The sequence below is a fragment of the Rhododendron vialii genome, chromosome 4a, assembly GCF_030253575.1.
Source record: "Rhododendron vialii isolate Sample 1 chromosome 4a, ASM3025357v1".
Classification (NCBI taxonomy): Eukaryota; Viridiplantae; Streptophyta; class Magnoliopsida; order Ericales; family Ericaceae; genus Rhododendron; species Rhododendron vialii.
The window spans coordinates 28457396-28483754 of NC_080560.1; the positions used below are offsets into that span (position 1 = coordinate 28457396).

The 26359-nt window shown below is 39.8% G+C and overlaps 1 protein-coding gene across 7 annotated transcripts in view; it reads left to right on the top strand.

Annotated features, from left to right (window-relative positions):
- The first annotated feature begins 260 nt into the window (after positions 1 to 260).
- The window catches only part of LOC131322319 (ABC transporter G family member 39-like), a 36168-nt gene continuing 10069 nt past the window's right edge, over positions 261 to 26359 (top strand). For 3 of the 7 annotated variants that reach the window (XM_058353600.1, XM_058353605.1, XM_058353606.1), the window contains exons 1-7: positions 386 to 643; positions 1527 to 1922; positions 20274 to 20394; positions 24357 to 24445; positions 24863 to 24947; positions 25036 to 25326; positions 25446 to 25536. In XM_058353600.1, coding sequence (XP_058209583.1) covers positions 1534 to 1922; positions 20274 to 20394; positions 24357 to 24445; positions 24863 to 24947; positions 25036 to 25326; positions 25446 to 25536 — 1066 coding nt within the window. In that variant the 5' untranslated portion in view covers positions 386 to 643; positions 1527 to 1533. Of the gene's footprint in view, positions 644 to 1526; positions 1923 to 18259; positions 19096 to 20273; positions 20395 to 20534; positions 20618 to 24356; positions 24446 to 24862; positions 24948 to 25035; positions 25327 to 25445; positions 25537 to 26359 lie in introns of those variants that run through there. The other 4 variants (XM_058353599.1, XM_058353602.1, XM_058353604.1 and 1 more) reach the window with 4 other exon arrangements.

A 26359-nucleotide genomic window follows, 5' to 3' on the forward strand; every position in this document is an offset into this window, starting at 1 on the left:
TAAATAATTTATACATGATGTAGTAATATTTTATATCAATTGATAAAAATAAAAATAAAAAACAGAAAAGAAAAAGAAAGATATGATATGATACTATTACTACGGTTCAAATAAATTGTCCTATTTATGGAGCCAACCATGAGCTTTACAAAATTGACTTGAAGATATAATTTTATTGTAACGTAACATTGCTTGATATAGCTGACTAACAATATCCTCATAATTGCACCGCTCATAGGTAGACCACCCCTCTCTCTCTCTCTCCCTATCCCTCTCCCTCTCTCTCTCAAAAATCACTGTTCTGCGGCTACACAGTGGCACATATCTTCATTTGGATTTGGATTTTCTTGCTACTCTTCTCACTTATGCGTAAGAGATAAGATTCTGTATGCATATATACTTGTGCATACATGCGATACATGATATATATATACTTTGAATATATAGATTTTTTCTCCAGTTTGCTGAGAATTCGAAGAAGGGCAATACAGTTGGAATGAAGTAACCTCGTTATACCTTCACTCGAGAGAAATATTGATTACTTCTGAGAATTTCAGAATCATCGGGCGGTGCATGACCTGAATATTTCGTCAAATACTCATTTATTCTCTGAGGAAACTCTAAGATTTTGAGCGGTTCCAAGGTTAATTTTCGGCTAATTCTCGCTGTTATGTAGCTCAAGATCTCTTCTCTTCTGTACAAAGAATTAATATATATATATATACACACATACACATATACATATATTGCTAAGTATGTGCCCCTGTTAGGATCCTAAAAATCTTAGGATGTTAGAATTTCTCCATCAGTATGAAACGTGTCTTGTTTGTTTTTGAATCTCAAAACTCCACTGTCTCCGATAAATCTTCTCTGTCTATCTTTCTATTCATTACTCTTAAAAACTATTTTGCACGAAATTTTTAGTACAAAAGATCTAGAGCCCAACTAGGAAAGAGGATGTGGTATTTGTGGTTGTCTTAATTAATTTTGTAAAGTTGATTGTTCTTTTTCTCCGCCCTTGAAGATGTGCACATAAATATATTGCATCTGGTACCATTAATTTGAAGTTGCAATTCACATCACCGATATTATAGATATGCGCACTAAATGATACTCCCTCCGTTCCAATTTACTTGTCTCAGTTCTATTCTAACTGGATAAAAAATCTAGTTATATTTTTAAATTGGTAATGAATTTTATATCTTATATGAATCTTGTTTGATAGATCTCGATTTGTTCTATAATACAATATTTTCAAAATCACCTAAAACATTATAAATTACAAGATATAATCAATTAAAAAGTGGCACGAACTCCCAAAAATGACAATTAAATTGGAACGGAGATAGTATTAATCAAATTAATGATATGGTTAGGGTTCGACATCACATTACTATTCTCTTCCCTTCTCCTCTGATTTTAGTACTATTATTTATGTCACTTGATTCGTCTGAGTTTGTTATTTTTCTTTCTAATAATTGAAGTGTCCGAGCTAACTTATGACTTGTCTCCTTTTTGTATAACAGTATCATTATGGCAACATTGTCCCGGGATGATCTGACGCGATCCTCGAGCAGTCGCCGGAGTTTCGCGTCAGGGAGCAAGAGGAGTTGGGCGTCAACGAGTTTCCGGGAAGCATGGCAAGGGCAGCCAGACGTGTTCAGCCGTGCGATGAGCCGGAGCGGGCGGCAAGATGAGGAGGAGGAGCTCCGGTGGGCGGCAATTGAGCGGCTCCCGACATATGACAGGTTGAGGAAGGGGATGCTAAATAGAGTGCTGGACGACGGTAAAATCGTGCAAGGTGAGGTGGATGTAACTAAGCTAGGAAATCAAGAGAAGAAGCTGTTGATGGATAGTGTACTCAAGACTGCTGAAGAAGATAACGAGAGGTTTCTTCAACGGTTGAGGGACCGGACTGATAGGTGAACACTCTCTCTCTCTCTCGCTCTCTCTCTCTTTACTGCCATGCTAGGACCAAAAATCAAGACACATTTACGTGGTTGGGATTGAAAACCTAAAGGCAACTAACTGATACATGTAAATAAATACACTACACTTACTAGAGAACTTGTGGGCGTTCGGTAATTCTTTTTATTGAAAATTAGACTAACGTTCGAGGATAATCACCCAATTAGTTTTCTTTTGGTAAGTAATCTAATTAGTTTTTACTAACAACATAGTTTGTCTAACGGCAACTGCACTTAGTTGTAGTGAGATTTGAGTTAAACTTCTATATAGAGATCGATATTGATGCTTTGTCGATTGGTGTTGAAAAATATGTAAATTACTTTACTACATGATAAAAGAAAATTGGGTAAAGTATAGATTATCTCTATGTGGTTTGGGGCTTTGGCACGTCACCTCCCTAATGTTTGGAAATGACCAATTTATCTTTTCGTAGTTTTGAATTAAAGTACTGCCGTTGCATTGTTCATCCAAATTAATGGAATGTGTAGTACCCTTGCTTGTGATGAGAGTACAAATGAAAGAAAGACTAAATAAAGTTGAACTTCTATGTAAGAAGACAACATTACCCTTCTTTTTCCTCTTCTCCAAAACAATACGGAAGCAACCAAACAAATTGGTAACACTACATCACTTTCTCCACGCTTCCCTATTCATCACTCCAGGGCTTCTTTCACTACATCAGCAAATTCTCTCTCTCTCTCTCTCTCTAGGGCTTCTCTCTCTAACCAAATCTGCTCACCCAAATCCCAAACCATCCCAAAGTGCCAAAAACAATATTGGGTGCATGGTGGGTGCCGTCGATTATCGATAGAAGACAAAATTGGGTTTCAACTTCACAAATCTTGTTCCTCAAACATCTCCACGGATCCTTTAAAGTTGGAACCGAGAAAATAATTTTGCTTAGTGGTGGGGCGGTGGGTTTTTTTCGATTTTCCACCATTGAAGATGTTGTTGGTGTTTGAACTACTATTACCTAATCAATTTTCCAGAAACAAAGATTCCATAGTGTGTTGCAAATTAACAAACAATGTGAAGGAAATGGGATGCCAAGTTGGCTCTGAATCTCAAACAACTCCAATTCCAACTATTTGATTCCAATGCTTAAAATCAAGGAGATGAGCAATCAATTAGCTGCATTGACTTTAAGTTTCGAAACTGTGTTGCAAGCTTAAGATGTACCTACTATTTTTGTTTCAGTTTGTTTCCAGAATAACCATGTGCGCAAACATGCTTCTTCTTCCTTTCAAAAAAAAAAATGCTGCTTCTTTTTTTAAGTTTAAAATTTGTTTCATGTTTTTTCATGAAGAGAAAAATTGCAAGTTTGTTTTTTAGAGTGTTTGCCTTTTAGTTTTTCGAATAATTCTCTAACTCAATATAAACCAAAAGAATAAAGCACAAAAAAAATAAAAATTGTCTATCTAAAAATTTTATGTAATAAAACATTAGAATGGGGAGGGAAAAAAAAAAGGGGAAACAAGTGCCAAAAAAAGAAAGAAAGCATAAATCAACCATTGTCAAATTAGGATGTATCTAAATAGGGAGGTGATGTAGAAAAAGCTCAAACCACAGGGAAGTAATCCGTGCTTTGCCGAAGAAAATTAGTTTCCACTTACTAATTTTAAAGTATTAGTCTGCTAAATTGTGTAATTTGTTATTTGAGATCAATCGATGTTGTCAACCGATCCCGACAAACAAATAAGTTTTTTTGAATGTAAAAAATATTATTCACTACACAAATGTCTGATAAATCTTTAAGAAAATGGTGATCAAAATGAGAATTCTGGATGGATGGCTAGAGGGGTTAATACTGGCTGGATGTGTGTAAAGACTAATAAATTGACTGTATAACGTGACCGTATATTGTGACCCTTTTTGGGTGAACGGATTTTTCCATTTTTCAGATGAGATAGGAAGATAAATTTACCATGCTTCCTAATTTTGCGGTATTTTTTCTTTTTATATTTTTGTAGTAGATTCATGTTTTATTTTTTTTAAATTAATCACTCATCTTGATGATAGAAGTTTAAAAAGTAAAAATTACGTATGACCAAATGAAAAAAATTACTATAAATGAAATTTTTTCTTAAAGCTAGTGTTTTGTCTTTAGTAGGGTCTTATATAAACTTTTTAGAAAATTAGTTTTAGGTCCATTATGTGAACTTTATAAGCCCACAGGTCCACTTATTAATTTTGTAAGGTCTCAAATCTATTTTAGGGTACTATAGAGAAGGGTAGGGTATCATAAGGTTTAGGAATTTTCATAAGATTGATTTAAGGGTGCATTTTTTTTATTATAGGATAGGGCCGGTAACCTAGGGTAGGGTAGATTACCCTAGGGTTTAGGCATTTTTTTAAGATTTTAGGGTACATTTTTCTATTATAGAGTTTTAATGGGTTAGGCACTTTCATAGGGTTTAGGGTTTTAGGCACTTTTATAAGATACCATAGGGTTTAGTTTGTAAACTTGTGACTTTACAAAACTATTAGGTGGACTTGTGAACTTATGAAATGTTCTATGGGAAAGTCTTCAATACACACTATTTTAAGGTGTGTATCATATGCACCTATTGTATGGTTCATATTGTGCCACCTCATAGAAAAATTACTTATAGGACCGATCATTCATAACATTTTATTTCGATTCGTAACTTTTCATCATATAATTCGTAACTTTTGAGTAATACATTCATAACATTTTGGGAATCATAACATTTTAGTGTGTTTCAATGAGGGTGTATATGATACACACCCAAATAAGGGGTGTGTATTGTAGCACTTCCCTCTATGTCTGTAGTGGACCTAACACTAAATTTTTCTAAACTTTTTCAATTCTAGTCAATATTTTATACTTTTTATATTTTTTCCACCGAGCGAATAGTTAATTTAAAAAATACAATGAAAAGCTAAACAGAAAATTATGAAGAGAAAAAAATGCGAAAAAAAATTACTTGACCAAAAATTTAGGGGAGGATGTGAATCTCCCTCTTTCGTAAATTTAAAAAAAGGAACAATAAATTACACTAACCTCCCCTAAGGGTTTCTATAAATGCAGGGACTTCCTCTGACATAATGACAAATACACTATTCTCCCTAACTTTGATAGTATTATTTAAATTTCTCCCATTCGAGATGACTCGAACACTTTTTGTTTGGGCTAATAAAAACTGGACACCCTAACGGTATTAGATAAACTAAAGAACCAAGTTTTTTTTTTCTTTTACTATAATTTTCAGCTTTAAATTTAAAATCCATATTAGGGTTTGAAGATATTTGATCAAATTTATATCTGCATTTTATATTTTAGTGGCAATTCTTTTATACAGAAACATGATCCATTTTTCCCTTGTGTAACTCATTTTTCATGTCTCCTATACTTTTTTTTTTCCAGATAGAAGCCAATATTTTTAGAACCTCAAAACATTTTTTGCATTTGATGAAAATCTCAGGGAGGTCACTACAATTTATACCCAAAAGAAGGGTAGGAAATTTTCTCTCCTCCTTGGAATTTTTCTTATACCCTTGATCACTTCTTTGGTCTTTCGTTTGATCCCTGCCTTCATCAATTTTTCCTCCCTAGTTCTTCTACTGACCTTATTTGAGTATCATACTTTGAATATTATGTGATGCAATAACCAAAAATTATCACCATATGAATGCAACGTTTTAAGCTACAAGTACAGGACTAGGGCTTGGGTAAGTCCGCAAAAGCCCAAGTAAAACAATCATATAAATGTCTTTACATTTACAATTAGCCCAAAAGCATGGATTTTTGTCTGTTCAAGTAGTCCAAAATTAAGTTGGGGTCCTTCCGAGCCGGCCCCGTTTTGTCACTGTCTATTGTTCCAAGCCCATTACATGTCAAGTCGGTTCCGCATAAGTCCTGCCCCTCAAAAGTCTGATTTTAAGTAAACTATCGAAAATACCCTCGTCATTGTCCCACCTTCAACCTTCAGCCCCGATCTTCTCCGACGCGGCATCTTCGCCGAGACTGACAAATTTTACCTGCCCATGCTTACTACCACAACCTCGCCTTCAAATATAAGGTTAAAAACCCTAAGCGTAGGGCTAGGTCGTCGATAGCATAATAACCGGTAAGATCGGGATCGTACCCTTAGAGAATCGAATATAGCTTAATCAGATTGTAGGTTTTATATGGTGGTTTCGGCATTTAAGACGGCCAACTTGGTTTTACTTTAAAAGGTGAAAATGTCAAAGAAAAAGACTAGAAAAGTGCTTTATGAACTAAAAGAGGCAAGTCTAGTGTAGGGAGGTGTTCCCGAGCAGAGACATTTAGTCGCCGAACACGTGATGTTTAGGAGTGCAAGGTGAATACGACGGGATTCATCGCCGGGCAGTATGGTGAACGGAAGTACGGATCAGTAGCATGGAAAGTCATTGATCTGTGAAGTCTGTTCGACTAGTTAAAGGTCAATGGCAAGTGAAGCCAGTGGCGTGAAACTAAGCTGTTCGGCACATAGTGACATTCTTATTACTGCTTGGACCAGATTACATATGAAGTCATTGGTCCAGGCAGCCTGATCGGCAACGAGATTGCCAAACAAGGAAACAACCCCAAATTAATTGTTGAAACATGGGGAACATTCTGGAAGAATCCAGAGTGTTGTTATTCCATTAAAGGAATAAGATCCCATGAATAAAGGATCTGAGAAAGATACCCAATGAGAATGGGATGTTCGGCCAGTAAAGGAAAGGAATCCTAAAAAGGACTCTTTTCCATTAAACTGATAAAGGAAACGAGAGTCCTTGATATCCTTGGTTTCCTATACGAGTTGGGAGTCCTATGGAAACAGGGATGCTTGGGAAACAAGCATACACGAGATCTATAAATATGAGGTGAACCTAGAGGAAAGAGGTACGCAATACGTTGCATTATTATTGCTTTCCTACTGATAATTAGGGTTTAACTGCTAGTACGTGATACTAACAAAGGCATCGGAGGGCCTTTGCCACGAGAGGCAAAGGTGCACTCACCCCCTGTCTATTTTGCAGATTAGGGTTCAGACGTCGAGCTAGGGTTCCGGTGAAGAGGCACGAATAAGCCGTTGCAATCCAGTTGATCCGAAGCGTCAATTGTTTTCATCCCCCTACAATTGGCGCCGTCTGTGGGAAACGAAAGAATTCCCTTTTGAAATACGACCATGGTGGAAGTAACTCCAGCAACGCCGCATGAACCAAAAGATGTGTTAGATGAGGGAAGGGACAAATCACCACCTGGGGCTCCGAGAAAGCCCCAGGGTGGGCACAGAAGGAACACGAGTAAGGACCGCCCCCTTACCGTGCATCATAACTCCAAAAATAGAGGAGATGGAGAGACGGCTTCGAGATCCACGAGAAGGAGTAAATCCCATCAAAGGGATGAATCGATCGCGCACTCCAGGAGTGTGCACCATAGTGACGACGTTCTTGATAGGAAGAGGCAAGAAGTCGAGGAGTATGCTCGTCTGATTAAAAAACGAGAGCATGAGATCAGAGAATTGGAAAGAATTAGGGATCATCCGGAGGATTCTGGCCTGTCTCGAAGAAATTCTAGAGGCAATAGGTATGCTGTGGTACCATACAGAAAAGCTCCTTCACGAGGAAGAAGGAGCAGAAGCGGGAGCAGAAGTCCTGTTAGAGGGCGTCATGAAGTTTCTCCACGAAAAAGGGGAAGAAAAAGTAGAAGCCGAACACCGGAGAGAAGGACTTCTTCACGAAAAAGGAAGAGCATAGACCGGAGTTCTACCCCCGAGGAAGAGGACACAAGAAAGCATCATCGAGACAGGTACGAGAGACCTGATGCTGATTGGGTCAAGACCTCGGCCCATAAGTCAAAGGAGCAAGAGGATGGGACAGTAACTGCACGAGAAGCAGCACGCAAGGCCCTGAGTAATATTGCAGCCTCCCCCTTTACAAGGAGGCTACAAGAAGCAAGGTTGCCGAGCAGAGTGAAGCACGGTGCATTCGTACTTTACGAGACAAATACGGATCCCGTAGCTCACATACAACATTACCAACAGGCCATGTTTATGCATGAGGGGGATGATTCCATCTTGTGCAAAATGTTTCCCTCCAGTCTTGGCAAGGTGGCTTTATCCTGGTTTCATAAGTTGGCCCCACGATCCATACGAGGATGGAGGCAGTTGGCGGAGGAATTCACTGCTCGGTTTTTAACAAGCAGAAAGGCCCCAAAGACTTTTGAGAGTCTTTCTACCATGAAGCAGGAGGAGAACGAGCAGATCAGGGATTATGCAAAGAAGTACTGGGAAACTTTCAACGAGATTGAAAGTTGCAGTGAAGAGTATGCAATTGCTACGTTCAAAACTGGTTTGCCTGTTCGGGGAGAGCTGCGCCGTTCATTGAATAAACATCCAGTAGCCACCTTGGCTAAATTGATGGAACGGATAGAGCAACACGCCAGAATGGAGGATGACATACTCCGTGAGGATGGCAGGACGGTTGCCGAACAGCAGAAGACACCTGCCAAAAAGGTGGATAAGCCTGAACCCAAGTCTTACAAAGACAGAAGGGAGTACGGACAGGCTAAGAAAGAGCCATACAAAGACAAGCAAGCTCCTGACCCCAAGTCCTTCTTCTCTATCACTACGGTTTGGAAGGAGCCAATATACAGGATTCTTTATCGAATAAAGAATCAGCCATATTTTAAATGGCCCCCAAGTCTAGGTGGAGATAAAGATGCAAAACGTGCTACGAATCAGCACTGCAGTTATCACAAGGATTGGGGCCATATGACCGAGGATTGTGAGGTATACAAGAGGCACCTTGATGATTTGGTCTCTCGAGGCTATCTCAAGGAGTTTATCCAGGAGGACCCTAAAGAGAAAGGGAAGGTCATGGAACTGGGTTACGAGCAACACCCTAAAGGCGTGATCCATATGATACATGGGTTGGCTGCACCTTATACGAGGAGTGAGGTGAGGCTGTTGCAAAGACAGGTCAAGCATGATCAGCACGTGATGCGGTTGGGAAACAAGAGAGGGCGAGAGACTAATGCATGCAACGAGAGCATGGCATTCAGTGACGATGACTTGGCGGAGGTCCAAATACCCCACAATGATGCATTGGTCGTAACCCTACGAGTTGGGGAATACGACATCGAAAGAATTCTAGTGGACTCGGGGAGCTGTACAGAGGTGTTGTACTATGATGCATTCAAGAAGCTGGGCCTGGCACAATCAGACTTAGAACAGTCTACAACGCCTCTTATTGGGTTCGGTGCAGGAGCAGTTTGGCCCCTTGGAAAAGTGACATTACCTGTTCGGGCCGGATCAGTGGTGCTAAGAACGGACTTTTTAGTGGTCGATGTCCCTTCTTCCTATAACGCGATTATAGGGAGGACATGGTTGCATAAGATGAGAGCAGTCTCCTCGACTTATCACCAGATGGTAAAATTCCCAGGATCAAATGGGATTGAAGTTCTTAAAGGCAACCAGAAGGTGGCGCAACAATGCTTAATTTCCATCATCAAAACAGCCCCAAAAGTCCACCATATTCATACACTGGAAGTACCAGATCAACCAACCATCGAAGATGTTGGAAGAAGCCCGGCTGAAAAAGTGGTAGAGGGCTTGGAGAAGATTCAGATCAACGAGATTGATCCTGAAAGATATTTTTTGATTGGGAAATCATTATCAGCAAACGAAAAGGCTGAGTCAATAAGATTTCTAAAGGAATATATTGATGTTTTTGCATGGGTGCCAGAGGAAATGCCCGGGGTGGATGCAGACGTGATCTGTCATCATTTAAACATTGACCCTCAACACAAGCCGATCATTCAGAAAAAACGAAGGGCTGCCGCGCAGCATGTAGATGCAGTGATTGAAGAGGTCGATCGTTTATTAGAGGCCAAGGCAATACGTGAAGTCTATTACCCAGAGTGGTTATCCAACACTGTTGTGGTAAAGAAGAAGAACGGAAAGTGGCGTGTCTGCGTGGACTTCACAGACTTGAACAAAGCATGTCCTAAGGACAGTTTTCCTTTGCCTAGGATTGACCAATTGGTTGATGCAACATCTGGCTACGAGCGAATGAGTTTTCTCGATGCATATCGAGGATATCATCAGATTGCTATGTTTGAACCTGATCAAGAGAAGACTTCCTTCATCACACCTCGAGGATTATACTGCTACAGTGTCATGCCGTTTGGACTGAAGAATGCTGGGGCTACATACCAAAGACTTGCAACCATCATGTTCAAAAATCTCATTGGGAAAACTTTAGAAGTTTACATTGACGATATGGTGGTGAAAAGTCGAGAAAAAGGAGGGCATATCACTGATTTAAGAGAAGTCTTTGACATTTTGAGGAAATACAAGTTGAAACTCAACGCCTCGAAGTGTGCGTTCGGAGTTGGTTCAGGAAAGTTCTTGGGCCATTTGGTAACCATAAGGGGGATAGAGGCAAATCCCGAACAAATTGATGCTTTGCAGAGATTACAGAGTCCCAAAACTACCAAGGAAGTCCAGAGGCTGACAGGAATGGCAGCAGCATTGAACAGATTCATCAGCAGGTCAAGTGACAAGTGCAGACCCTTTTTTCAGTTACTGAAAAAGAGGGAGGGATTTGAATGGGGAGCTGAATGTGAGCAGGCCTTCCAAGACCTGAAAAAGTACTTGGCCGAACCCCCATTATTGTCAACTCCACAGCCAGGTGAGTCCTTAATTCTGTATTTAGCTGTTTCCGAGCACGCAGTTAGTGCAGTCTTATTGAGGGATTTGGGGATCGAGCAAATCCCCATTTATTATGTTAGCAAGACATTATTGGATGCAGAGACGAGATATCTGCCATTAGAAAAACTTGTCCTGGCACTTAGGACAGCAACTAGGAAATTGCCACACTACTTCCAAAGCCATAAGGTTGTGATTCATACCGAGTATCCATTAAAATCACTGCTTCGAAAGGCAGATTTCTCGGGAAGGATCTCGACATGGTCTGTGGAGCTGAGCCAGTATGATCTCGAATATCAGCCACGAACAGCAATTAAAGGCCAAGTGTTGGCTGATTTTGTGGCAGAGTTTTCCCCCACTGTAGCTCCCTTGCCTCCTACGAGAAAGGAGCAGGCGGCTAACACATCATCCTTGAAGGATCAACCTTTTGCCGAACAGGATCCTAAAGAATGGAAGCTATTCGTTGATGGATCAGCATGTAATACTGGTTCTGGAATTGGAATTGTCCTTTTTCCTCCTCAAGGAGTTCTGATTGAACTCTCTGTTCGGCTTGGATTTAGTGCATCCAATAATGTGGCTGAATATGAAGCACTCTTGGCAGGACTGAGAAGTGCGAAAAACCTTAAAGCAGAGCGGGTAAGGGTGTATTGTGATTCCCAGCTTGTTGTGAATCAACTGTCCGGCGAGTACGAGACTCGAAATGAAAAGATGGTGGCCTACGTGCAGGCAGCCAAGGACCTGCTTGATACCTTCGAGAGGGTATATATTGAGCAAATAAGTTCAGGACAGAATGCTCATGCGGATTCCTTAGCATGGTTGGCTGCGGCTGTTCCTACTGAGTTCAAAAGGAAGGTAGCAGTTGAATATCTGAATGAGCCGAGCATTGGAAGGAGTGTAGACTTGGTCTTGGACGTGAACCAAGGACCAAGTTGGATGGACCCAATAATAGAGTTCTTACGAGACGAGATACTCCCTTCTGATAAAAAGGAGGCCCACAAGATAAGAGTCAAATCTGCTAGGTTTTGGCTGTCCCCAGAGGGTAAGTTGTATAGGAAATCCTTCACAGGTCCTTATTTGCTATGCGTACATCCTGAGATGGTACAGAAGTTCCTTCATGAGATCCACGAGGGAACATGTGGGAGCCATGCTGGAGGGAGATCCATTGCTCACCGAGCAATTACTCAAGGCTACTGGTGGCCACACATGCAAGAAGATGCAAAAGTTTATGTAAAGATTTGTGAGAAGTGTCAGAAATTCTCACCAATGATTCGAACACCTGCTGAGGATCTGGTGCCTTTGACGAGTCCCTGGCCTTTTGCCCAATGGGGAATGGATATCGTAGGTCCATTGCACAAAGCAACTGGGAACCGAAAATTCCTGCTTGTAGCAACTGATTATTTTACGAAGTGGATTGAGGCAGAACCATTAGCCAAAATCACTGAACCTATGATAGAAAGGTTCGTGTGGAAAAACATCATCACTCGTTTTGGGGTCCCTTATTCATTGATTACGGACAATGGATCCCAATTTCAGAAGAAATTCAAGACTTTTTGTGCCCAGTATGGAATAAGAAATTATTATTCCACCCCAGCTTACCCTCAGAGTAATGGGCAAGCAGAGGCATCTAATAAAACTATCCTTGATGGAATCAAGAAAAGACTGGACAAAGCTAAGGGCAAATGGCCTGATGAGTTACCATTAGTTTTGTGGGCTCACCGAACAACGCCTAGGAGGTCTACGGGAGAGACCCCCTATTCGTTGGCATTTGGAACAGAGGCTGTTATACCTCTGGAAGTGGGTCTGCCGACCAACAGGACAGCTTTGGTTGAAAGTGGAGGCAATGACAGGGCCCTTGAAATTGAGCTTGATCTTGCCGAGGAGAAGAGAGAAAAAGCCTTGGTACATCTTGCTTCTTACCAAGAACAGCTGATGAAAAGCTACAACAAACATGTTCATCCTAGGGAATTTGGTGTTGGGGACCTTGTGCTACGAAAAGTGCTCGGCAATACCAAGGTGGCTAACGAAGGCAAGTTGGGGGCCAACTGGGAAGGCCCGTACAGAGTAACTGAAATTGTGGGCATAGGAGCCTATAGATTGGCAGATCTGGATGGTGATCCAATTCCAAGACCTTGGAATGTTCATAATTTACGAAAGTTCTTTGTTTAGAAGTATTAAAATCTGTTTTAGATTTGCACTACGTGATTGTGTGGGAATTACGAATATAATTCCTTTGTTCTATTTTTGATTACTTTATGGGGTACGAATAAACGCCCTCTTGCGTTTTGCAGATTATGAATAAAATCACTTATTTCATATAACTGTTGTGGTATTTAAATACGAACTACGAGTTTAGTCTCCTTTATTCGTATTGGGGAGCAGGGTATACCTTTTAGGTATGTGAAACTTAAAAGTTTTTAAGTATGTGAAACTTAAAACCAAGTACGTGACACTTAAACTAACTGCAGGTATGAAAACACTTGTATGTTTTTTTATAATACAAGTACGAAATACTTGTATGGACGTTCAAAGTACGAGATACTTATATGGCATCTTAAGTACGTGATACTTAAGAGACTATATTGGCTTGACTTAAATGTAAGCCAAATTCTTAAGTACGTGACACTTAACGAATACAAGTACGAGATACTTAAGTATGTGAAACTTGAGGAAATCCTTTATGATCAAGTGTTTGTGTGACAACACTTGAAAGACTTGTAAAAAGCAAATGGCATGGCTTACACCTATATGCCTATATGAACCTTACGAATACAAGTATGAAAACACTTGTATGTACTAAAACTTGAAAACCAGTCCGAAAAACTGGTTCAACAAAAGTTTCTAAGTACGTGAAACTTAGATTCAGTACGACGACGTCCTGTTTCTAGGATCTGCTTGGGTACGAAATACTTATGCAGACACAAAATATATGATCGAACAAATCAATAGTACGAAATACTTGAGATTAAAGCAATGCATCCGAACAGATGTAATAAACAGAAGAGAGCCGAGCAAATGCCACGGAGGGCCGAATACCTGTTTGAGACAAAATATTAAAAGTTTGGGAGCCACACAGGGCCAAATGCTTATGGTCACGCAGGACCAGCAACCAAAAACAAGGAGTTCAGACAAGCCTACCAACAGTCAGTCCACATTCTGGACTTTCGGAACATCCGTATTAACCTGGGGACCTGCCCCATCATCTGCTGGATTCTCCTCCAACACAATGGGTTCATTGACCGCATCTTGAGCTGGGGACAGGACAGCCTGGGAACCAGATGGGATGTCTTCTTCTGCTCCAGTAAAATCTTCAATCTGCTGCTCAACATCATCTTCCAGAGGAACATCTTGCTGTTGGGAAGCTGCAGACCGGCTGCTCGGTAGTTCATTATCAGTCCACAATGGAGAGTCCTCAGCAACGCCAACCTTTGTTAAACAGGTTTCCCAGCAAGCAATCCAAATTTGATCTTGAAGAGCGGGAATCTGTTGAACATAGTTCGCAGTTGTGGTGTCAAATCCTTTCTGGTACCCATCCTCATATGCAGCTTTTTTGGCAGTATCAATCTCTGATAACGCCTGATTGAGGCTCTCTTCGGCAACTTCAAGTTTTTCCTTAGTTTGGTTGAAGTCAGATTTGGCCTTGTCTCTTTCTCTCTCCAGCCTGGTAACTGTTCGGAGCAGTCTGGTATTGTCATTCATCAGCCTCACCCTTTCTGCGTCTGCTTCTTGGTACTTTTTACCTAAAGTGACCATTTTTTGAATGAACTGGCAAAACACCGAACAAGTAAGCAATAAGAATATCCAGTGGTGTATGAAATATGCACTAAGATTTATATGAAAAGATTAAATCACATTACCCTAATACCACTGACGAGTCCAGTGGCGACGAGCCGATCAGATGTAGCCTCAGATTCTTTCTGCATATCTACAGGGAGCAGTAAGCCTTGGGCAAGGGCAAGTGCTGTCTCCGAGGAGCTAGCACTATCCCCGACATGAACAGGACGATCTCCCCTAGTGAAGGGAGGCGTCCAAGTCTGAGGAAGGACTTCAGTGGTTGGAGAGATGGGATGATGAGTTTCGGTAACTGCTCCAGGAGCAGTACCGTCTTGACTGTCAGCTCTTGGACGTTTGTCTCGATGGAAGTCGGTGGCTTCTGTAGCAGTATCAACTTCCCGAGGAGAAGAAGATGACCGTGCAGATCCCCCCCTATTGCGACGTGAACGCGGGGGAGGGACACCAGTTGATGCTACCCTATTGGTAGCACCTCGTCCCCGTGAGGAGACAGTAAGTAAAGAGCTAAGGTTGATGGGTTGGTGTGTCATTGTACCTGGAGTCGGAGGAGATCGAGAATATCCGGATGAGGAAGACAGACTGGTGATTGGGTGTAGAACAGGTTGTTGTTCGGTAATGACTTGCCTACGCCTAGATCTTCTAAGTACCACACGTGTTTGAGGTACACCGTCAGGGATAGCAATCTCGTCTGACTGACCGGCAACAGTGACACCAGCTTGTAGCCTTGTGTTTCGTGGTTGGGGGGCAGTGGAGGTAGAAGCAGCACTGGTGCTGGGATGAGCTAGTCTTCTATCAATGACTCCTCTGTATGAAGGTTCGTACCCCAGCAGCACGTCAACGTCCCGACCCCGACCAGCTGTTCGGGTACCCGGCACTCCTGTGTATTTAAGTACTTTGTTGATATCCTCTGTTCGGATATTGCTTGGTGTACGTCTGGGACGGTGGTTAGCGTTATCAGCTGCATCCAAAATGTTAAAATAAATAAGACATAAGGAAACGCTACGAGAAAGCAGTAAACAGAAACTTTCAGAATTAGGAAAATGAGGAGTATTACGTGGGTAGCCCCATATGTGGGGGCAGTGGAGCCCCACCACTTGACCATCCTCTCCTAGAGGTTCGAAAGCTCCAGTGACATAGAGAAAATCAACCTCATGGTCCCGAGCAGAATCTGGCAGGTTCAGCACGAGGCGCTTTTCTGCCCTTCTTACTTTGAAATAGTATGTGTTATAATCAGGGTTAAGTACAATGCTGTACCACCACTGAATATCCCAGATCCCCAGCTGGGTGCCTAGAATCCTATTCAAAGCAACTACCCCCATTATCAACCTAAATACATTTGTTGACACTTGCATTGGAGTGAGACGGTACCAACTCAGGATTTGACGAAGGAGTGGATGAAGGGGGAAACGGACCCCGCCTTCGACGATGGCTACGATTGGGATACACATTCTATCCCAAGAGCCACCGTCCCTATCTGCCCCTAGAGGGGCGAGTTCGAGACCAACATTTTCTGGAACGTTATAATCCCTCCTAAATGCTGTCATGGCAGAAGGGGTCTCGCATAATTTCCTAAATTTACCGGGTTTAGGAAGGTTATCGTGTTCATCCACCATGGATATACTCGAAGGAAGTATAAAAATACGACTGGACGAGACTGAAACCCTAGAAGTGATCTACAAATTCGAGAATGAAATCTCAGATGGAAAACCTAAGCAGAGAAAATAGAGTTAAGAACGAGAATCTTACAAGGGAACCGTGACGATTTCCTGAAACGCGATCGGGTTTTCAGAAGGCGGCGATGGCAGAAAAGCTTAGAGGGAAAGTCTCAAAGAAAGTTCGAGTGTTTTTGGGTAAAAACCCAAATGACCCCTTTTTTGGGGTTTAAGAGGGAGAAACGGAGACGAAGCGTCCCCTCTTACGCCGTTACAGGAAAAGTAACGGGGAAAGGGGTTCTAACTAAACGGCGTATTGACGTCGTTTGAACAGAGTGGCAGATCACATTAAATGAAAAGCGTACGATGAGCACCACGTGGAGTCATTACCTCGAGATGGTATAGTGACGGAGGCGCCAAAATACATCAATGAGATATTGAAATTATGGCTGCATGGGATCAGAAGAGTCTGGTCGTAGTAAAAATTCTGTTTCTAAAAGCGTCATATATTGCCCCCGAACAGTGGTAAATACATGAAGCTGGGGAGCAATTGTAGGGAGGTGTTCCCGAGCAGAGACATTTAGTCGCCGAACACGTGATGTTTAGGAGTGCAAGGTGAATACGACGGGATTCATCGCCGGGCAGTATGGTGAACGGAAGTACGGATCAGTAGCATGGAAAGTCATTGATCTGTGAAGTCTGTTCGACTAGTTAAAGGTCAATGGCAAGTGAAGCCAGTGGCGTGAAACTAAGCTGTTCGGCACATAGTGACATTCTTATTACTGCTTGGACCAGATTACATATGAAGTCATTGGTCCAGGCAGCCTGATCGGCAACGAGATTGCCAAACAAGGAAACAACCCCAAATTAATTGTTGAAACATGGGGAACATTCTGGAAGAATCCAGAGTGTTGTTATTCCATTAAAGGAATAAGATCCCATGAATAAAGGATCTGAGAAAGATACCCAATGAGAATGGGATGTTCGGCCAGTAAAGGAAAGGAATCCTAAAAAGGACTCTTTTCCATTAAACTGATAAAGGAAACGAGAGTCCTTGATATCCTTGGTTTCCTATACGAGTTGGGAGTCCTATGGAAACAGGGATGCTTGGGAAACAAGCATACACGAGATCTATAAATATGAGGTGAACCTAGAGGAAAGAGGTACGCAATACGTTGCATTATTATTGCTTTCCTACTGATAATTAGGGTTTAACTGCTAGTACGTGATACTAACAAAGGCATCGGAGGGCCTTTGCCACGAGAGGCAAAGGTGCACTCACCCCCTGTCTATTTTGCAGATTAGGGTTCAGACGTCGAGCTAGGGTTCCGGTGAAGAGGCACGAATAAGCCGTTGCAATCCAGTTGATCCGAAGCGTCAATTGTTTTCATCCCCCTACATCTAGGGATCATCTTTTCCTTAACAAAGGCCGTTATTGGTTCTTGAATATAACTCAAATGAGAGTCACGACCGCGCGCTCACACTCGGAAGATTTCACTTTAACGATTACGATTATCAAAAGATGTGATTAAACGGAATTAATCCAACTTATTTTTGCTAATGTATCTAACACGTAGGAGGCCACGAGCCCTCGGTATGTCGTTTGCCAAGACCGCTTGACTAAACGACATACTAAGGAGTTAACACCCCTCGCTTAGACCGAAATGGCTAGGTTAGTTCGATTCCGAAAATCATGATTTTAAGCCCAAAGGTTTGAGAACCAAATAACCACCTAAGTCCTTGGGAAAGATTAGCCCAAGACTTAGCCAAAAAACTACTCACACATAGCTAGCTAAAAGACTAGACATGGTAAAAAAATGGAGCGAAAGATTTAACTGAAGAAAACGTAAATAAACTTGATTTATGCAAAGATCCAAAGCATAGCTACAACATTAATAAATGAGAAATTAACCTAAGACAAATACTTACTAGAGTTCTTGAAGAAATTACACTTGAGAAAAGCTTGAAAGCTATGGAGGAAATCCTAGAAAGCAAGAAAAACTTAGGCCTAAATCTAACTAATGACCATCAATTCTATAAAAGGCATACAAACCTATTTATAGGGCTTGCAATATATCCTTTACAAAAGACCAAAAGGTCCCTAAAATATCCCAAAAACATTCCACAAGTGAAAACTTTCCATAAATGAAAGGTTGAAAAAGGTTACAAAAATCTGCAGATTTTCCTAGGCTGTACCGGTACTGGAAATGCCTTAGTACCGGTACAAGGCCTTCAAACGGCTGGAAAAATTGAACTCTGGACACCATGTACCGATACTAGGAGTTGGCCAGTACTGGTACAAGCTTGACAGATTTTTTGGGCAACTTCGCGGGCTCGCTTCGGACACTTCCGAACTCGGATTTGGGTGTTCTTTGGACCGTTGGAAAGCTTGTCGAGTCTACTTTCTAACCCAAGTGGTTTGGATCAAAAGTAGTTTGTACATCAAAAGTTATGATGATTCTACTCTCAGCTAGTTGGAAGATGAATTGCTTTAGTAAAATCCTCATATGTCCTTCAATTCCCTTGACCCTTGGGCGACCCAAGCAACCTCCAAACCACCTTTTCATGACTCTTCGGACACCACAACATGGTGGCACATGGCCTTGAGTACTTGGTTGCACCTGGAGCATTCCTTGGCGTTCAAACGCGCCTTATTTATACGAATTACCTGAAATACACAAAAACCAACTTTACGTGCAATATCGCATAAAAACGACAACATATATGTACAAACGCAATATACTAGAGGACTTAAGCACTAAGAATATGCATTATTGGGTGCTTATCAGCCCACTAGATTCCTTCCTTCTCCGGTTTTTATAGAACACATACACGAGAGAGAGAGAGAGAGAGAGAGAGAGAGAGAGAGAGAGAGAGAGAGAGAGAGAGAGAGAGAGAGAATTGTAGAGGCAATGGAGTCGGAGCTGAAAGAGATGTTAATTTATCTTGACACTCTCAAACGTTCCTTACATGATCCCTTTCTTCTCGCTTCGATCGATAAAGTACTCTCTCTCCAATTGTTTCATTTGCCTTCTTTTTGTGATCCATCTTTGTATAATTCTGAGGTTTCGCTCTTCAGATTGTGGTTTTGTAGCCCTAACTGAATACTTTTCATGAGACGAATTTGATCGAAGTAGCGAGAACAACACAATGTGCAAGTCCGTTAAATCGATTTAGCATAGAATTTGGCACTGTACATAATGATTGAATCGGTTTTTCATATTTTTATATAGCTATTTATGTTTCTCCTCGGTTCTTTTTTTTTGTGTTTTTTTTTTAGAATCTTTTTGGGAGATCTCTGTATGTCGACATAGCATGGGCTGTGATTTCTGTAAAATAGGTGTGAATTTTGAGGGCGTGAATAGTGCAAATGATATGTGAATTATGGGCTGCGGTGTAAATTCTGCATTTAGGGGCGTGAATTTTATAATTTGGAGTGTAAATTCTGCCCCATAATTCACACCCCCAAGAATTCACCCAAAAAATTCACACCCCCAAGAATTTTGCAAAAAGGCATAATAGTAAAGGATCTTTAAAAAAGGGGTTGCACGGGATAACGCAACAAAAGAGGGTATGCACAAACCCCAAGCAAAAAAGGAACTGACCAGGAATTTCCCGAAATAAGTTTAGTCCAAACTAGTAAGAAAGAATTGTGGGTAAAAGCTGTACGGTTAGTCCGGTTGGTTGGTGGATTTACTTCCCATACAATCAACTATGATTCAATTCTAGGAGTCAGGTATGTAGTTCCAGCATGGATGAGTTGCCTTTAACCAAACCGGAAAGGGAATTAGTTAAAGTGTGACTAGGCGAGTTAGACACCTGACATTGAATTTTATTTTTTTTTATGAAAATCCCTATACGTTTTGACCTGACGTTGAATTATTATTATTTTTTTTACGAAAACATATCCATCCCTATACGTTTTGGATGAAGTGATTTCAAGAGAAGAAAAGAAAGGGTTTTGGTTTATAGACAAATCACTCATTTAGATTGATTATTATGATGATAAATGGAGATAAAAGTAAAAAAAATAAAATGTTTTGATTGGCTCCTCCCCTTTCTCATCCAATCTCATCAAAAATGGTGAGATTTTGTGAGAAAGAGCTCCCTTTCTTATCTTACCCTTTCTCACCATCCAAAGGGTTAGTTGGGGTTTATGTTTGATTACCTACATACACAGGGTGGGAATTGAGATTCCGAAGATTGAAGTCCGATTTGAGCACTTATCAGTTGATGGAGATATACATGTTGGGGGCAGAGCACTTCCTACTCTATTTAATGCCACCTTGAATGCACTTGAGGTATTTTCTTCTCTCTTTTTACCAACTTTTACTTAATTTGTCTTCGCTTCAATAATTTTTTTGTTGGAACAGCAAGAGATATATTAATATTATAATTCACCATGTGTGTATCTAATCCTAGTGGGAAAAGACATACTTGTACATGGGTGAGACAAATAACGCCTCCATATGAAAGATAAATTCGGATAGGCGATTACCTGTCAGAGAATTTGAGCTAACCGAAGTGGGTATTTTACACTCTTAATAAAAAGATTGATCGATTATTAGTCCCAATTTGAAGTCGCTCTTTATCTGTTAGGTTTATTTTCCATTTGAATTTTTCTTGAGTTGGTTTATCATTGTTGGGCAACTTGAGCTTGCCTTAGTTATTGCAGTTAGGGCTAATCGATGAGCCAAACAAGCTTGGTTTGAAAACTTAATAAGCTTCAAGAAAATGTGCAACCTTTTGCTTGTATTTTTTACGCATAACAAGTCAAGTAGTAACTTGTTTGAAGGTTAACGAGCTGAAACGAAGTGTTCACTTTTTGTTTGTTAACATAATGAACCTGTTATGTCCCACCCCGCAAACGGCACCCAAAGTGGGCCAGAGTCGGCGCGACCACGTGGCATTACACACAGAAGACCAAACCACACCTCACAACCTATCAGAAATAAACACTCAGCGGAAGACTTATCACCTTAACATAAAAGTGAGTCAACGTATTGACCAACTAACCATGACATTGTATAACCAAGAAACAACATCTGCACTATAGTACTTTAAAAATTCTATACTTCAACACATCCATCGATGACTTACTTACGACCTGAATAAACCAACTTCTACATCAACCACCTACAACAAACTTGATCATCCACAACGTCCAAGGCTAACCTCAAATAGAATGCCAGCCATCAACCAAACTTAATTACAACTTATACAATTTAAAAGCTTTAACTATTCTTAGCTACAACTTCTTACAAATTAAGTTCTGCATTAGCTAAGACATTCCACAACAACGTAACCAAAACCCCACTGACGCTAGCAAAACACCTCAACACGACGACAGGTAGTGGACCCACTCTAAGCAACCTGCTACCTGGCAAACCAAAAAGGAAAGTCAGAGTGTGTGAGATATAGAAATGCTCAACATAATACCACAATACCCGAAGGAATATCAACATGAATACACATCACCAACATAACCAAAATACTCAAAATGTATAAAACAGTTAACCAACTTGTCCACCCAACTAAACAGTAATATTCAATACACAACAACATGAATATAATCACATCACATGCAGTGGCACATCTGCCACATCCCATGCACCCAAGGTATTGTATCCCGCACACCATATTCCCATTTACCGTTAATTAGAAGGCACGGCCCACGACATGGTGTGACTCACTCCACAATCCTTAAGCAGGTACAATCAATACACAACAACATGCATATCAATAACTAAACCTCGGTTAGCATGATATACATCCTCCAATCATACATATCATCATGCATGCATATCAATAACTAAATCACCAATTAGCATGATATACACTCACCACTACCTCAATATCTCATCAAAGATAACCATATCGAAAGCTAACTATGGTTAGCAAGATATACACTCACCACCACAACAATATATTATATTGAGGAGAACCATATCAAACATACTCACCTTTGTATCGACCGAGGTACACCAAACTTACGGTTTCGAAACCTACCCAATTGACCGGCTTGTTACCTAGCCACAAGCTAACCATATCAGTTTACTGAACGCTTAAATGTCAATACTAACTCCTAACAACAATCTATAACACCAACAATAGATTAACGATGCTTAACGTATGCAAGCATATCCATCTCAAAGGTTTAGAAGTGTCCCTAAACAAGCGTAGCACTCAAACACCACATAACCCTTACATTTGGTTTGAAATCTAGGACCAACCTGTTGTATTCTACCTATAACTTCTTATAAGTTTAAGATCAAGTCATGAGACACCACCATTAGAAAGTAGACTTCCACTACATCAATTTCGATATATAATTTTCCTAAAACAGAGTCCGGACGACAAAGTTATGCTTGTCTGAAGTTACACAATAACCTATCGAAAATCGCAGATTCTACACGTCTATTAACTTCAAATCAAAAACTAATTTAACCTATTACAAACTAAGCCACAACCCCTACATATTCCGAAGGTATATGAGTCTAGTTTCAGAATCAACAACCTGTGCACTAACCCGATACCTAAGCTAAAAGATATGACCATTTTCCCAAAATGTGTTAGTGCAGCAAATACAAAACTCAGCAGGAATACACCAACTTGCAAAATCTGCCAAACTTAGAATATGCATCTAATAAAACCCAAATTTGGTACACACCATTATCACACATCAAAGTTTATCCCTGATTTTTTCCCAGATTTTACAAAGTAAGGGAACCTAGTTAAAATCACCTCCAAACTCAGAAATTCTGTGCAGCGAAGCACAATTTTCAGCAAAACAGTCTGTGTTCAAAAATTCATTAAAAATTGAATACTTAATATTTTTTGGTAATTCCAACGCCAAAACATCACAACTTATCAATCTTTCAAACTCATAAGGACCTATAATCAAGAAGATTGCTTAACTATAAAAAAAAGTTGATGAAAGTCGTAGCTCTGTAAGCTGTCTGCTCAAAAACAGGAATCCAACCACAGCTTGGTTTACGATTTTTATATTTTTTCTACACTTCTCAGAAAATTATGAAAATTTACCACCATATACTAAACACATAAATAAACATCCAGTAAAAATTACAGAAATTCGCAAGCTTCTTAAGTACCTTGAATAATTTCATGAAGAACAGACCAGAGTTTTTCTCCTCTTTCTCTTCTGCTTCTCTCTCTCTCTCTCTCTCTCTCTCTCTCTCTCTCTCTCTCTACGTACAAGGGATGAGAATGGGGAGAAATATCTCCCCCAGGATATTTGTAAACCTATAAAAAATTATCGTGTGCAAGCAAGACCAATTGCTAACTTATGTTCCAATCACAAATCACACACAGGACCCTCACAAGTTCTATTTGTTTACGATTTAAACACCAAAACACATAGTTTAATTAAAAGTAATTGAAATACCGAAATATCTGGGGCGGGTATTACAGAACTGTTCTTGAATCAGCTTTTAACGAACTACTCTTGAATAAGCTTTTAACGAACAAATGCGAGCTTGGGCTTGAATAATTTGGTTTGTTTATAACCCCTAATGGTTGTTGCATGTGAACCTATCGTTCACTCTTGATGTTTTGTTCCGTTTCTTATAATTTCTACAATGTGCAAATAATTTCTTTTTGATTGTAAAATGAAATACCAATGCATGGGATAGGTCCTTATGTTAAGAGTTGAAGAGAGTCTTTTTGTCATCAACTCATCATCAGTTAGAAAGGGACACTGCACAAATTCTTGCTTGTGGTTTGGCAGCTTCCTTGCGCTCGTAAGATGATAGGCTTTTTTTTTGTGGTCTTTTTCTTAAATGTTCTGGATGGGTACAATGGGAGTAAATTGGAAAATGAATCTTGGATTTTCATTGTGATTGAGGACTAAATAAGGAAAGAATTATAACAAATCATTTTCATAGTCCCCTTCATACAAAAAGTGCTCATTTTTTGTTCTTATTATGTAAGAAAACAAGTATGCCCTTACCTTTTATTCATTCTTGATTAACTTATGTGCAATATACAACAATTTTATATGTCTGCCGAAATAAAGGCAAAAACATGTAGTGTATTTTGGAAAAACCACTCCCCAAAAGTCATTGATGTGTTCATTAATTGTGGGGGAAAATATAGGTTCTTTTGAGATATTTCAGTTTTGTACTGCTTAGCGTTCCATGAAACATTTTATTGACTATATATGTAACATCTTGCATATATCTTAGCTTTGCGCTTTTTTTGCTGATTACTAACACATATTTTTTTTGGTTGTTGTGGACAAAAGAGTATTCTGGGACTAATTCGGCTTGCCCCTTCTAAGAAGAGAAAAATTCAGATACTTAAAGATGTTAGCGGCATTGTGAAACCATCACGGTAATGAAATCAAGTTGGAAACCTTTTCTTTTGCATGATAGACAGGGAGGTAATCTTGCTTACAAAAAAATGATTTCTCAAAAAAGGGAGTAATGTAGAGATTGCTAGTGGCCACCTGGAAAAAAATTCTATGTTGTTTGTGTCATTTGTATAACTAGAAAATTTCTTTTGTGAGTTCTATTTCCATTTTCTATTTTGGTTAGTAGTGCAAAAGTAATCTATGCTTTGTTCATTGTAATCTATGCTTCATTTTGTGGAGCATTTGGAAGGAAAATAGTTGGTCTTTTAAGGAGTTTTTTTTGTTATGGATATAGTGTTTTGTTTTTGCATATCCTGGTCTTTTATCCTATTCTCATTTACCTCTCTTTATTTTTTTTACTGCCTGGTTGTTTAGAAGTACTAATTTCATGATTGCAGGATGACATTGCTTTTAGGTCCACCTAACGCCGGCAAAACAACATTGTTGCTAGCACTATCGGGAAAGCTTGATCGGGACCTAAGGGTGTGTTTATGGTTCTCTATTAAACGTTTTTGTTTGTTTGTTAGTGTCTTATGTTGTGTAACGATTTTCCCACTTTATTCATTGCCAGTTATCAGGAAAAGTCACCTATTGTGGTCATGAATTGAATGAGTTTGTTCCTCAAAGAACTTGTGCTTACATTAGTCAACTAGATCTTCACTATGGGGAGATGACAGTGAGAGAGACATTGGATTTCTCAGGACGTTGTTTTGGGGTTGGCACAAGATATGAAATGCTTGTGGAGCTCTCAAGGCGAGAGAAAGAAGCAGGAATTAAACCAGATCCTGAGATTGATGCATTTATGAAGGCCACAGCAGTGTCGGGCCAAGAGACCAGTTTGGTTACAGATTATATTATCAAGGTCACACTTCTAATATTGAAGCCGTTGTCTTTTTACATACAATTTGCTATTGCAGAACCCTTTTTATAATCCCCAAGAGAAAATGATTTCATAACTTACAATTAAACAAATTATCACAGATACTCGGATTGGATATATGTGCGGATATTTTGGTTGGTGATGAAATGAGAAGAGGTATTTCTGGTGGACAAAAGAAGCGTGTGACCACTGGTATGATTTCCAAGACTGTGAAAAGGAAACATTTATTGTTCTTGTTGATCACAGTTTTTTCTCCTTGTTTCTTCTAGTTGCGCATGTTCTCCTTTCCACGTTAGTGAACTATGAAGATTCCCATTGCATCTGTTAAGAATCTCTAACAATGACACTTCAAATTTGTCTTTTTGTTGGTCTTTTGCTTGTAATTTTAATTACTTCTAACATGCTCATATAAATACTTAAAGTGCTCTTCTACTGTAAGTCTTCGTTGGTGTTGTCCTTTACTATGCTTCCGATTCATATAAATGCAGAAGTGGTTGAAACATTACCAACATAATAATCATCTAAAGGGGTTCAAAGCATTTATCAATGATTTTGGTGGCATTAATATTGGATTGAGGCCCAAATCTTTCCTGCGTATCTGCTTATGCCCATTTGATATACATAGTTTTTGTTCCAGACTATTTTAATTGAACCTTTTTTGAGGCCTAAATCTTTCTTGCGTATTTGCTTGTGCCCATTTGATTTACATAGTTTTCGTTTCTTGCAAGGAAAAAAATTTCCATATTTTTTCATCGAATGGCCGAAACTATTTGTTTCCTTATTCGTATGGGACTGGGAAAAAAACACTAGTTGAATAACAAAATAGGTCAAAAAAGAAGTGTGTCAGTATAAAGTTCAAGTACTTGGTAATTATTGCAGTGTTGCATTTTGTTTTGTACTTGTTCCTTATCACAAATAGTGAATCAAGCTATAAATTTTAATTTATTTTGTTAAACCAATTAGTAGGCTTTCATGTACTTAAATATATTGTAGACGATGCTTCTCAACAAATTCT